At 33.8% G+C, this 15296-nt stretch overlaps 1 protein-coding gene across 1 annotated transcript; it reads left to right on the forward strand.

Moving 5' to 3' along the window:
- Nucleotides 1-9259: 9259 nt before the first annotated feature.
- On the forward strand, nucleotides 9260-14197 carry LOC100263096 (uncharacterized). Its single transcript, XM_010647800.3, has 8 exons — nucleotides 9260-9814; nucleotides 9912-10061; nucleotides 10156-10410; nucleotides 10520-10666; nucleotides 10767-10997; nucleotides 11839-12108; nucleotides 12617-13047; nucleotides 13319-14197. The coding sequence occupies exons 1-8, from the start codon at nucleotides 9271-9273 to the stop codon at nucleotides 13922-13924; spliced, it is 2634 nt and encodes an 877-aa protein (XP_010646102.2). The 5' UTR covers nucleotides 9260-9270; the 3' UTR covers nucleotides 13925-14197.
- Nucleotides 14198-15296: the final 1099 nt, after the last annotated feature.

A 15296-nucleotide genomic window follows, 5' to 3' on the forward strand; every position in this document is an offset into this window, starting at 1 on the left:
ACAATAGTTAAGCATATATTCAAGTATCTTCAGAGAAAGAAAGATTATATGTTGGTGTATCATTATTATGAGTTAGTACCACTTTGGCACATGAATTTGGACTTTCAGTCTAATAAGGACTCTCGTAAGTCTACATTTGGATTTGTGTTTACTCTAGGTAGTGAGGTTGTTAATCGAAGAAATGTGAAACAATCTTGTATTGTTGGCTCCATTATGGAAGCCCAGTATATTGCTTTTTCTGAAGAAGCAAAGGAAACCATTTAGGTTAGATAGTCCCTTCTGAGACTTAGGGTTAGTTCCCTTGGCTATATCACTTGTGATCCCGTTTTGTTATAATAGTGGGACGGTGGCCCAATATAAAGAACCTAGAAATCACTAGAAGGGAAACACATAGAGAAGAAGTATCACTAGATACATGAGATGGTACAAAGAGGTTATGTTATTGTGGGGAAGATACCTTCTGCAAAGAACCTAATAGATCCCTTTACTAAGGCTTTATCTAGCAGAGTCTTTGATGGACATAAGGATAGTATAGGTGTTAGTTATATGGTCAACATGCTTTACGAACTAGTAGGAGTTTATTATGATGTAGCAAAATAAAGTTTTCATCAATAAATTTATTTATGATTGGCTCCTATTTTTATCCTTATTTTCATTAATAGTTATTTGAACATTCACGCTCATATCATTTGCATTGTATATGATTTGGATGCATTAGAAGTTACACATAAGATCTAAGTCATCAATTCCTTATAAGAAGGTAAGTAGTTCATAGTTGGTTCATGGATTTGGATAGTCCATTATAAATTGTAGTGCACTACCTCTTAATTAGAGAAATAACTTGTCTTGGTCATCAGGATCGTTTTCCTACAATGAGTACTAGTGTGTATGACTTTGGTTATGAAGTAGTCATGATTCACCAATCTACAATTCTACATGGCTCTTAACCTTAGAATAATCTTGAGTTAGTGTTAAGGTCATTAGTGACTTTTGTTGAGATTGAGCCCCAAAAAGCAAGACATGATGTAACAAAGTTAGACTTAGCTATCATCTTACTATCCTCTTGGTATATTGACATTGATTTGAGTGTTCAACCTATATCTTTTACATTGTACATGACTTGGGTACATTAGGAATTGTACAGAAGATACAAGTCATAGGTTCCTTGTAAGTAGATAAGTTGTCCATAGTTGGTTCATTGATTTAGGCAATCCAGTTGAGATTGTAGTGCACCACAATTGGGGGGATGACTTGTCTTGGCTGTCGGGATGAGTTTCTTGTGGTGAGTGCACTAGTGTATGTGATGCACATTGGATAGGACCTACGGTGAATCATGACACAAGACTATCAATTGTCATAATTTGCGAAGCTATTATTTTGTATGGATTCTCAACCTTGAGAGGATATTGAGTCTATGTCAAAATCAATAAGAGGCTTTAACCTATGGGTGAGACCTTAATTAAGTGGTCATATATCCCTTTGGATTGGATCACTGTTGATGGACGTCGGTGGTAACAAGTATTCTCAATAGAGGCACCATGATATCTCATAGGATTGAGACAGTATATCCCCTTAGGTGATCCAAATGACATGTGATCATGAAATCTATGGCCATAGTAATTCCTTTAGTAAAATTTGACATATGCTCTTTGGAGTTAGAGTACGTCAATTGATCACATAATAAGTGAGACCTGTAACTCAAGGATTTGAGAGGTAATCTTAATAGATGATAACACTACCTTGTTAGATTACGAACACCAGTTCATGGGGAGTCTGCATGCAGTGGATAGTAGGTCACGGACCTGAGCACTTGGTGTCTCATTGTAATTTACATAGGGTATTAGAGTCCAGTTAACTCTCTGTAGTGGGATGTTTAATCAATTTTATAATTTGATTATGAGGGAGCCAATACTCCTATAGGTTCCAATGGTCCCTGCTCTAAGTTCATATTCCTTGATGACACGGTTTATGAGGGTTGAATAGGTTTTTAGTTCACTTTTGTGTATAAGGGTATTTTGATAATTAAGCAAGGTTGCACAAGGATAAGTGTGTGACATCTTTGGACTAGAGTAATTGATTAATTAGGGCCTTATATGGTTAATTAATCAATTAGTAACCTTTTTGGGCTAGATTAAGTGACCCAAGCCCATGGTGGGCTTAAGTCACTTAAGCTTAGTAGGAAACCTATAAATACCCCTTTAGGGGTTAGGGTTTCAATGTCTTACCATTCTCCCCTTCATTCTAGAGAAGGACCTTAGCCTCTACCCTTTAGATTTCCACTATCTCAGTGCTTAGACACAAGGAAAAGTCGTCAAGAGGAAGATCATGGTGTTTACGAGATTTATTGCAACTTTAGAGTTATCTACATCAACTATAAACAATTTGAGAACATTTAGATCAAAGGTATGTGGCTTTGTTATCTAGATCTATGCTTTCTATGATATTCTTATTGTTTTTGAATACTTGTTTATCTGTTGCGATAGATTTAGAGACCCTAGGATAGATTTGAATGCACCTTACATGATCTAGGGCATGGGAACGAAGTAATCCAGGTTCCCAACAACTTTGACCTATGATGAGACCTTAAGGTGTTTATATATTCCTTAAAGATTGGGTTATTATTGATTAAGATAGGTGACAATAGGTATTCTCAAAATAAACATTATGATATTTCATGGGTTCGAAACAAAACGTCCTCTTGAATACTCCTAAGTACATGTGATCAAGAAATCAATGATTGTAATAATTCCTTAATTGGAATTTGATATATACTCTTGGAGTTCTAAATTATGTCAATTAATCATCTAAATAGGAGGATCTAAAACTCAAAGATAAGAAAGGTAATCTTGAGAGTTTAACAACACCTAAGGACCTAAGAATGACTTCTTCTCAGACTGAAGTAGTACTCAAATGGCATGAAAATAGAACAAAAGTAAATAATAAAACCAGAATATAAGAAAATCATCATTAAAACTCAAGATTTAACTTCCATATTGTACTAAACCAAAACTTAAAAGTAATTATATCCTAAGTATAATAAAAGGAAATGAGTTTGAAACATTAAAAAAACCAACTAAAATGAGCAAAACATTGTGACACCTTTTTAAAAATGACCCATATAAGAAGAAAGTACAGTGGAAATTTCTGAACCATAACAAAAATGTAACTGGCAGGCATGCCATTACATCTTCTGAAATGCACTAAATATTCTCAATTTGTCTATCAGAACTAAGAAATGTCCTACTCAGGAAGTGATCGATAGGGCTTCTATGTATTCGAATAGAGGTGCGAAGCCAAGCAAAAGTTCTTTGCCAAGCCTTTGGAAAAATCTCCTTTGGCACCTGAAGGTGATAATGGTGAAAAACATGACCACAAGGTCAGCGAGGAGCATAGAGCAATAAGTGGGGAAATTGAAAAGACACAAAATGCCAATTCCTGTTCCAGAATCAGTTTGCTGTTGTCTCCATTGTTGCCACCCAATAATAATGTGGATGTGGCAAAGGCAACTGTTGCTATGAGTGCTGTGACCATGGACCATGAATTGGAGGTGCTACTCTTTCCTTATTTTATTTTTTAAATAAAAATATTAATAAGAAAAGAGAGCAGTGTATGCCACATGTGACATCGGTGACTAGCAGTGTGTGTATATATATACCACAAGGAAACAAATATGTTCTTGAAATTGCTTCGGGAGTAATTTTAGCTTCATATATATGATTGTATGATGTTCTTATAAGGTTGTGAAAAAGTATATTTGGTGCATATTTCAAAGAAACGATCTGACTAGGGTACTCCGGGCAAAAATCAAGTTTATAAGTATATGGCTAGGCCTACATAGGTAACATGATCCAATAAACTTTCAAATGGTTTATACATAAATATATGTCACAGCCATAATTTTATACCATACACTCAGGTCTTATGTATTTATCTTTTAATCTTTTAAATATATACATGATAATCTAAGATGTGTTGCATATATATGTTGGGACCAAATTAGTAATATGAAGTTAGAAACGAGAGAATAAGGTTAAACTGTAGTAAGTCAAATAAAATCTTAAATTTTTCTCACTCCTTTTTAAAGGAAATACCTAAGAAAATATTTTAATATTTTCTTTTGCATTTTTTTTCTTATTTTTTCTACATCAGTTTCTATATCAGCCAAACGCAAACATACCTTAGTGATTTTTCACATGATCAGTTGTCCAATTTGATGTAGCAAGACAATTTCTTTCAGTTCTAAACTAAACCACCAAGCCCATACCAAATTTGCCAAAGTGACTAAAAGGGAATCCAGGAGGAATAGCTTATACATCTTCATTTTTGCAATTTCAATTTCAATTTCATTCATTCAAATTAATACACAACAAATAACTACAAAAACAAAACCAAGAAGAAAGAAAGAGAAAAAGAAAGAAAGAAAGAAAGAAAGAAAAGGAAATTAATAATAATAATAATAAAGACAAGCCCCTAACCAGAAGGCGTACGTTGTGGCACCTTCTTAAACGTAGCCAATATAAAATCAAAATAGAACGGGAATTGCATCATAGCAAAAAGAATTACACGCACACATGCTAGAGCATATAGTGGGAATGCAGTAAGTTTCAACGAACCTTTGAGGATAAAGAAGTGGCCTGCACAAAAACAAACCAACATGGCTCCCAAGGATATAAAAAGAGATGTTAAACCCAATAACAGCTTTCTTGGTAAGTCTCTTCGAAAATCCTTTTGGTGGTATCTAGAACTGAGAATGGCCAGGAATGTGATCACAGAGGTCACGGAGAAGGAGAGGCCAATCAGAGATGAAACTGCAAAGACTATAAATCCCGAATGTTGTTCATGATTGGGCCTGCTGCTGTTTTCCTTCATCCTTCCTGGTACACTGGCTGTTATGGCAAAGGCAACCGTTGTTATAAGTGTGGCCGCAACTGAGCATGGTGCTGCTTAGCCATTGGCCTTGATAAACACCATACACAGGATGATAAACACCAGTCACTGCAACCCATCAGTAGCAGCAAGAATGCAATGTCTCCAACAGATTCCACACCTCACAGTTAGCATGAGCTTGTCAGTTCTAAAACTGACCTGACTGTTAGAAACTAAGTCTGTTAGAAACAATCTCTCTGATATGAACCCACTGTCATCTACTGTATATAAGAACACATTCATGAATAACAATGATGTATTCTATTCTTCTTGAAATAAAAAGAACTTCAGAATTCTTTTATGGTATCAGACCATCATAGCTTCTCTATGTACCTGTATTCTTCTTCTTTTTCAACTAGTTGAAATCTTTCTTTTTCTTTTCTTTACAAGAACAACAACAGACTTCATGGCTTCCTCAACTCAAACCATTCCAGACGTGATCTCGTCTCAACCACCTAACACAGTTCAAGCAATGCACATGCTGAACCATCCCCTGCCAGTCAAGCTGGACAAGAACAACTACATACTCTGGTGCACTCAGATGGAGAATGTGATATTTGCGAACAGCTGCGAAGAACGTATAGAAGGATTGAAGGCTTGTCCTCCTAAAACAACCACAACAGGAGAAATAAACCCGGAATTTCTCAAGTGACGACGCTATGATTGCAGGATCCTAAGTTGGATCTATTCCTCCCTTACCCCGGAAATTATGGGGCAAATAATAGGGCACCAAACGTCACATGCAGCATGGACTGCACCAGAAAAGATTTTTCTGTCTCTTCCAAGGCAACAGAAAAGATTTATTTGACCATTCAAACAAAAGTCAACAAAAATATTTTTTAGCTCAACTAGACCAATTGAAACCATCAAAAATATTTATTGTAGAATTAAATGGTCACTAATTCTTCTTCCTGGTTGCACAAACAACACCAATTGGCAAAAATTGAAGAGTTTTTAAATTTAATCATTGACTTGCTGTCGCAGAATGGCTACATTGCTCCTATGAAAAGATGAACAATATGGCTGGCTATATTGCTCATCCGTTTCATTTTTTTATTATTATTTTATAGAAAAGGATTAAATTAGTTAAAAAGAAGTATTTGACAAAAGAGAAGTACAACACAAGCACATAGGAGTTATATAAAGGGAGCCATAAGTCAGTTATTGTTAAGATATGTGGAGCCTAATTATTGTCTTAATAGTAAGGGTATTTTAAGTTAAGATATTTTCGGAATTTTACACATGTGATTTGGTTACCCTATTTATAATATGTTTAGGGTAGCCAACTTTGAGAGGGTTTCTTTTTCATTTTTCATTTTTCATTTCTTTTTATTTCTAGCCAACCAAACTTTGAGGATTTTTCCTCAGAGGATGAGAGGCTAGGCTCTTTGTCTCTTGGAGTGAGGAAAGCCGGGTAAGTTTCCACATGCATAATTTGGAAGTTTTGTTGTTTTAGTTTTTAATGAAGAGAAAGTGTGACCCGTTAATGGTTTTTATCTTTTTAGTTAACTTAAAACACCTTAGAGTCACCTGGGCCAACACTTGGTAAGGCAAGTGATTTCCAACCATGGAAATGCACTAGTTTACCCCTTGCGAGCCTTTGGGAGGTGACTTGAAGGTAGGATTTTCTAGAATAGCCAACACTTGGTAAGCTTTTGGACTCCAAGGAGACATCCATTAGTTATCTCTTGCGAGCTTTTGAAGGGTAATCCAAGGTTAAAGATCACCTTGAATGGCAAGTGCTAGGTGAGAGGTATGAGCCATTGCAAGGTGCATCAGTGAGAGGGATTTAATGTTTGAACCCATTAATGGGAAGCATCTGTACAACACCGGTTGGAGAAGGAACTATATGTTAATTCTCTAATGCGAGGAAAAGAAACAAGTGACCGGAACTCTCCTTTTTGTATGAGGAACCTGAGCCTAGTGATCTAAACTCCAAGAAACACTTTTCTTTGTAGTTAAAATCAGTTACTATTTTTGGTTAGCTTAAAACCAACCTTTTTCATTCAAACATCTTTATGTTTTCTTTTAAAGCTAACCTTGAAATGAAAAGGCACCAATTCAGCTTTGAATTAATATCATTTGCAAAGTGAAAACCCATCCCAGTGAACGATCCTAGAGCCACTATGCTATAGTAGCTTTGTCTTTGCTACCCTAGTATATGGTGTAATAGGTTATAAATTTTGTTGATTACACCCTCAATCAAGGAGCACCAGCTGGACATGAATCAGCTGAGACACCAATTGGGCACGAATCAAATGGCGCCGTTGCCGGGGATCAAACCTCGAATCAAATGGTGCCGTTGCCACTGCCGCTGCTAGGGACGAATCAGTGCTGATATAGCTCTAAGTGTCTAGAGAGCCTTAAAAGAGCAATTGTTAGACACTTAAGGAAAAGAGTTCTGGCAATGCTGATGGTGATCTTTACAGGCACTGATTAAAAGAAAATATATTTAAGCAGTGATCCGCTTGGAGGTAATTAAAGGAAATAATTTTGGCTTGCTGCAAATAATCCAAGGAAATAATTCTGGCAGTTGTGGCAATAATATTCTCGGTAATGATTTTAGAAAACGTTTTTAACATTTCTAACACTTGAAATTTTTTATTATTCAAATGTTAAACAGACTAAAAACGTTTTCTAAAATTATTATCAAACACATTCTAAGTTGTTGTATATATGGTATATATTTCTTTTTAAAAAAAATGTAGAAAGAAGTAATTGTTGAAATTTTGAATGAAAAAAAAAATTAAAATAACATGCATTATTAATTCAGATTCATTTTTCTTATAATTGCATATTGATTTTAAAATTTTTGAAAAGGGAAAAGTTTCAACCCCAAATTTAATTTATGCTTTTGAAAAAAAAAACTAATTTATCTTATTGTCTAATTATTGAAACTTTTAACAGTTCTATGATTTTAAATTTTGAGGAAAGAAAAGGAACACCTAAGGCACACTTTGACCTCCCTCTTTCTTCTTTGTTAAAACTAATTAGTCTTAGAAACTGAGATTAGATATAACTTTCTCCAAAAGACTCACATATTTACATGGACAAGGTTTCTATAATCGTTAAGTTTCCTTCTTCATTAACAAATCTTCAATTTTTACATGAATTAGGGTATCAAACTTTGTTCTTATTATCCCAAATTTCTTTGATAATATGTTTTATGCTAATTTCTAGTAGCAAAAAGAGTTTAATTAATGACAATGAAATAAGTTGAATTTCATTGCCTTTATCTTACTACTATAGTCCTATTTATTCATATGAAAACATCAACTTTAAATTTTGACATGCCCCTCATCAAATGAAATGGGTTTTTATATATTTGAGTCTTAAAGTTAAGAGGGTCCTATACTTTTTTATTAAGCAAGGTAAAGGAAATTAGTACTTGCTTCTCTTTCTTTAATTTACTTCACTTTATTAATTTATTGGTCATATATATTCTTCAAGAAGTCAATACTTCGCTTTTCTTTTTATTAAGCAAATTAGTAATATGAAAACAGTACTAGAGAAAAAGAAATATTTTAACTAATTGGCTTAACATCATTCATCGAACTTTCGCATTTGCAATTTTTTTTTTCTTTTCCTTTTACTCCCTTTTATATCTACGTGTATACATTCCTGGGGACCAAATAGTGCTTTCTTTTTCTTTTCTAGTTAGGCAAATTTGATTTTTCTTTTCCTTTTACTCTCTTTTATATCTACATGTATACATTCCTGGGACCAAATAGTGCTTTTTTTTTCTTTTTTAGTTAGGCAAATTTGTAATATATATGAGAAATTTCAGTTTTGAACATAATAAAGAGAATTTTCACTTTTGCCTTTTTTTTTTTTTTTCAGGGTTATCATGTTCCATGAATACAAGACAATGCTTACTTTTTCTTTTTCCTTTTCTTTTTCTTTATGGAAATGAGAAAAATGATTGGATTGATTGTTTTTCAATATAATGTTTTTTTTTTTCATTTCAATTACAATATGGAGAAGAGATGACTTTCACATTTATCATCGCTAGCATATTTTTTGTATCTTGTTTTTCTTTTACAAATACAAGGCATTGGTGCTTCGGTAATATGAAATATAAAATGTAAAACACTTTTTGCAAAATGTTTTACGGGATATTGCTGTACTATCCTGAAGAAAATGGTCAGATAACAAATTAAATTGAGGGCTAGGCAAGCTTAAAGGTGACGTTAAAACAGTATGATTTGATCATATACTTTTCCTTTTGAATAGTTGCACTTTGGGATGGTGTCTCCCCTTATTCTAGTCCCAGATTTGGAGCAAGGTATCTAGCTAGCTACCTTCAGTTTATTTATAGGAATTGCAGATGATCAACTTTGTGATATGAGTTCCAACATGGCAGAAAACACTGGATCTACAAAGAACGATGAAGTTAGGAGAAACTTATTCGACTGTGCTATGCAAGGCAAGTGGGATGAAGCGATGAAACTATACAAGCAACACCTCTGGCTCCGTTCTGAAAAGATCACCAAAGACGGCGACACAGCACTGCACATAGCTGTCCGGGATCGCCAAGAATGGGTTGTTGGAGAAATGGTTAAGCTTGTTACTACTCCTGAACAAAATGAGGGTGTTCTAAAATCACAAAACGACAAAAAGAACACCCCTCTCCATTTGGCAGCATTGATAGGTAATGTTTCAATGTGCGAATGCTTCACTAAGGAGCACAATGATCTGGTAGGTATTTGTAATGAAGATGGGGAAAACCCCCTCTTCTTGGCAGCTCGCTATGGTAAGATAAAGGCTTTCAATTGCCTCCTACCTAAAGCTTTGGAATTAAGTGTTGCCTCCAAAACCGACCATATCCACTGTAGGAACAAAAAAGGTGAAACAATTCTTCATTGTGCCATTCATGAAGGACACTTCAGTAAGCATTTCCATCCACCCATCATAGTCTTGCACATGTATACACTCTGTAAATTAATCTTAATTAATAACAGTATTTGTGTTTTTCGGCTTGACAGAATTGGCATTTCTGATAATTGAAAGATATGAAGATCTCTGTAACAAATATGACGAGAAAGGAGTCAGCCCTCTCCATCTCCTGGCAAATCAGCCTACTGCATTCAGAAGTGGAACTTACCTCGGCCTGATTGACAAAATCATTTATCATTGTAAGTCCACGTCTCTCCCTAACCAAAATCTAATCCAACCAACTTAGCAATCACAATATTATTAAGAAACCGAACTCCTTTGTCATTTTACAAGGTATATTTGTCCTTCCACCGGGTTTTGGAGATGCAGAGAAATCCAACGATCCAGCAGAGAGGCAAACACTTGTGAAATTGTTGCCAGTGCTTTGGAACAACATCAAAGGACTGCTTTTCCTTATACTCACATTTATCAAAATATGCATTAACCCTTCAGGTGGAGAAAAAGCAGAAAACGCTAGGACGGCCTTGGATGAGGAGAGGCCTGCACAGGTGATCCCTCAACAAAGGCCGGCTTCGACCCCTGATCAAGGTAATGAGCATAGGATTTTAATTATATTTGTCAATATTATTCATTATAAAATAATGTTTTTCTCTACAAATTCAGTCATGAAATATCCTCACTCAACCTCCTTTTACAGGTGCTCATGAGCACAGTAAAGAGGATGAAAAAAAGGTGGGGTTGAGTCAACGTCCAGATAATCTACGTGATTTTCCAGTGAACTATGATACTTGCTTCAACTTCATCAGGCTTCTAATCCAAGCAATTCTCCTATCCTTGGGAATAGGTAGGATACCATGCTACCATCCCAAACTTCTGTATTATTACATTCAATTCAATAGAGGTGGAAGGCTTAACAATATTTGTGTTTTGTATGTGCTTGAAAGGGCGAAGTTATATAAAAAAGATACAGAAGAAGAAAGAGAAGAACGTTTTTTCTGCTAAGATCTTGGAGAAACTACTTGACAAAGGTAAAGGCAATTGGTATGATAGCAATGGAAAAGATCCCCTATACAAGGACAGAACAATCCTTTACGAGAAGGAAAAATTGGGGGACACTGGACCGTCGGGTTTGCCACTTAATATACCTGATATGCACACTGAAAGCCCCAAAGAAGGTAAGCTTTCATTGTTGAATTATTTAATGGGATGTTTGATTGGCGAAAAAAGGAAATACAATTAATAATAGGGAGAATTATCTTTTGGGGGTAGATGGGCCCCCAAATTAACAAAAGGTCCATATAACTCTTCAAATTGAGTTGAAGGATATGAAATAGTAACAGACAAATATACCCTTTAAGAACACATATAAAATATTTTATAAAATTAAGTTAAATAATTTTTTTTCAATAATTTTTTTTTTCAAAAATACTAAATTAAATAAAAGTAGTTTTCAAAAATATTAAATTAAATAATTTTTTTTTCAAAAATATTAAATTAAATTAAAGTATTTAAAAAAATATTAAATTAAATATTTTTTTAAAATATTAAATTAAATATTTTTTTAAAATATTAAATTAAATATTTTTTTAAAATATTAAATTAAATAAATTTATTTTTAAAAAAATATTAAATTAAATAAAAGTATTTTTCAAAAATATTAATTTTTTTTCTCAAAATCAACAAAGGGCATTTTTGAAAATACTGAAGGATGATATCCTTCAACTCAATTTCCATACTTTTATTGGGTCTTGGGCTCAATTTGAAGAGTTACATGGACCTTTTGTTAATTTAGGAGTCTATCTACCCCCAAAACATAATTCTCCCATAATAATAATGGTTTTGAAGTACAATATTAGTGTTTATATTTTAAAATGTAAAAATGATATTATAATATTTTGTTTTAGATAATTCATTTTTAAAAAATCATTTCTATATTTTGTGTGGTTTATGCTTAATTTGTACAAATACCTTCCAACCCTCAAGTTTACTAATATTTGTGTTGTGTGTGAATGATAGGCACAAGCGAAGATGGGTTTGGTAAGGCCATGCCCAAACTACTCGACGAAGCTCAAAGATTAGGTGACCTCATATGCAAGCTATTTGAGCAAGAAACTCAAACAAATAGATCACCTATAGTAAGCGACAAGAGCCAGAAGAAGGTCATGCCCAAACTACTCGAAGAAGCTCAAAGATTAGGTGGCCTCATATACAAGCTATTTGAGCAAGAAGCTCAAACAAATAGATCACCTACAGTAAATGACAAGAGCCAGAAATGTCTCGAGGAGGGTAATTTCTTTTTCAAATCAACTAATTTGAAAAAGAATAATTTTTTTTTATAAACATTCAAGTTATGTTTGATTTCCGAAAAGTACTAAGGAAAGTAAAAATAATAATAAGAAAAATTATTTTCTTTTAATTGGTTTTATGCTGAAAAAAAAATCAAATATAATTAAAATTAATTAAAATTTTATGTATTTTTAAAATATTTAATCTTCATATAATAGAGGAAAATAAGTGAAATAGGTTCAAAGAAGTACATAAAAATAATTAAGTTACAGACTTTAAATTTATTCTTTATTTTTCTTTTACTTTTTCTTTTTGTTTTCTTTCCTTGGGATTTTTCCTCAAAATTTTTGGGAACCAAATATAACCTTATTATCCTTGGTCAGTGTTTTTTTTTTGTAATGACATGCAATATAAAATTTTGAAAATTAATTAATTATAGTGCTCAACTGGGTTGAGTATGCACTTAAAAGAAGTTTTGTAATGACATGTTCAATTAACCTTGTGACAGATTCAAATTGGTCCCCAATGGAAACGATGTGTAAAGCCATCAACCAAGCAGCGAAAAAATTGGGTGATGAGCTTCTTTCAGATATTGAGAATAAAAATGAAGAGAAGGGAGAATTGTGGACACCCATATTAATTGCAGCAAAGAATGGTATCAAGGAAATGGTGGAGAGCATCCTTATCTGTTATCCCATGGCCATCCATGACGTGAGCCCAGAGAAGAAGAATGCAGTACTATTGGCCGTGGAGAACAGGCATCCCCATGTGTATAAGGTTTTACTGAAGAGAGCGAATAACATGACCGATAGTGTATTTGGTGCAGTGGATAATAATGGGAATAGTGCGTTGCATATCGCTGCAATGTTTACTGATCATAAGCCTTGGCTTACTCCTGGTGCTGCATTGCAAATGCAGTGGGAAGTCAAGTGGTTCGAGGTACGAGAGACATCAAATTCTTTACTTTTCCTCTTCCTTTTTTTAAAGTCTATATTTGAAGTCATGTTTGGTTCCCAAAAAATTTGAGGGAAAATGGAAGGAAATTTTCTAGTTTATAATTCATTCTTTTCCTAAAGCTTTATCCATTATGTTTCCATTGTAAAATACAAAACCCAGCTCTTAGACATTAACCAAAGACCTTAATTTGTACCATCATGATTTTCCTTCTTATAATAACTTCAACTGTATGTGTACTTGCATTTTATGGCAGTATGTGAAGAAGTCCATGCGATCAAATTTCTTCCCCGTCCTCAACAACGATAAAGAGTCCTCACAGCAGATTTTCACAGATAAGCACAAAGATCTGGTTAAAAAGGGTGGCAAATGGCTAAACGATACAGCCACTGCATGCTCTGTAGTGTCCACACTCATTGCGACTGTCGCCTTCGCCACATCAACGACTTTACCTGGTGGCAACAAGGACACTGGAATACCCGCTCTAGAGATGAAGCCTGCATTTCATCTCTTTGCAATTTCATCGCTCGTTGCTCTTTGCTCTTCAATCACCTCCACTATCATGTTTCTTGCCATCCTCACATCCAGGAATCAAGAAAAAGACTTTGCCAGGTACCTGCCCGGAAAGCTTTTGGTTGGATTAACAACTCTTTTTGTGTCCATATTGGCAGTTTTGGTCTCCTTCTGCTCTGCCCACTTCTTTGTGCTCCAAAAAGATCTCAGAATGTATGCACTTCCAATATATGTAGCAACGTGCTTGCCAGTAACTCTTTTTGCCATAGCCCAGCTTCCATTATACGTTGATCTCATATGGGTTACTTTCAGCAAAGTGCCTCAGCCTCCTTTGGAGGACAATGCCTAGGGTTGTGGCGTGATTTTGCCTTTGACTTTTAAGCTTGATGGCGATGTTTATTTATTTATATGTTTGTTTATTTCACCTAGTTTCTAATGTTCTTTTTTGGTTTGGTCTCTGGTTTTTCTTTGTTATCTTTTTATCTTCTTTTTGTTTTGTATGTTTTTATTGTTTGTTTTCTTACTTGTGAAACATCTGATGGGAGATTTAAGATCCCTAATGTCTGGCTTTCTGCATTGAGATTTTATAAGTGAAGTTGATATTCTTCTCTATTCCCCTTTATTCTAAGCCTGGTATTGGTAATTTGGTACGGTCCCCAAATAGTCAAGAAAGATGAGAAATCATTCCCACCTAATATACTTGATCATAATATTGGAGAATGAATTGAAATTTGAAAATATTTTGAAAGGATACTGTTGAATCATGAATTGTATTGATGAATAATATATATATATATATATATATATATATATATATTTCAAACTCGAGTAGAAAGGAAAGTTGGACAACATATCTACAAGTCTACTATTACCAAATAATACATGAGAATATAAAGGGAAAGTGAGGATTTTGGAATTTGTCAACACTAATATTGAGCCTTCAATGGTCCTCTCTCCAAATGTTTATAATTATCATATTTTTTTGTCTAACAAATTTCTTGCTCAACTAAAAGAAAAATTAATATAAGCACCATTATAAAATAAATAAATAAAAAGTGGGAATTCTCTTAACTCATTAGCCACAACTCCATTAATGAAATCCAACAACATTTCACCAAAACCCACTCAACCAAAAAAACCCCAAGATCAATTACTAGACTCCCTAATCCAATACTCATTTCTCAACAATTCAAGAATAAAAATTCTTTTTTATTTTTGTCCCTTTGGTTTATAAAAACTATCTCATTCAAAAATACAACCAAACATTCTTCCTTTTTTATACATTTTTTTCATCATGCAAACAGGGCACAAATTTGGCTATTTCAGACAATGAAGATATTGAAAATTAAGTAGACTTTAAAAAAGCCTGCAAAAAAACCCTATTTTCAGTTCATGAATAAAAATTTGCATCAAAGAGAGAAAAGAGGATAAGAAATGTTCATATATTTTTTATTTTTGTAGAATCATTCTTACATTTTTATATTTGTAGTCATCCTTCTTTGATTGTGTGGAAACTCTGGTACCTATTGGTTGGACATACAATTATAACACTCTCTCATTCAAATATTATAGAATAAATTTATAGATACTCACATTTAATTAAATAGAAAATAATAAAATAATAATAAAACCTTTTTGGGATTTGACAGCTCAAAAATGGAAACTAAAATAATCATCATTTAAAATAAAATATTCTCTCTTGAATTTTTACATACTAAATC

This window comes from Vitis vinifera, chromosome 7 (assembly GCF_030704535.1).
Source record: "Vitis vinifera cultivar Pinot Noir 40024 chromosome 7, ASM3070453v1".
Classification (NCBI taxonomy): Eukaryota; Viridiplantae; Streptophyta; class Magnoliopsida; order Vitales; family Vitaceae; genus Vitis; species Vitis vinifera.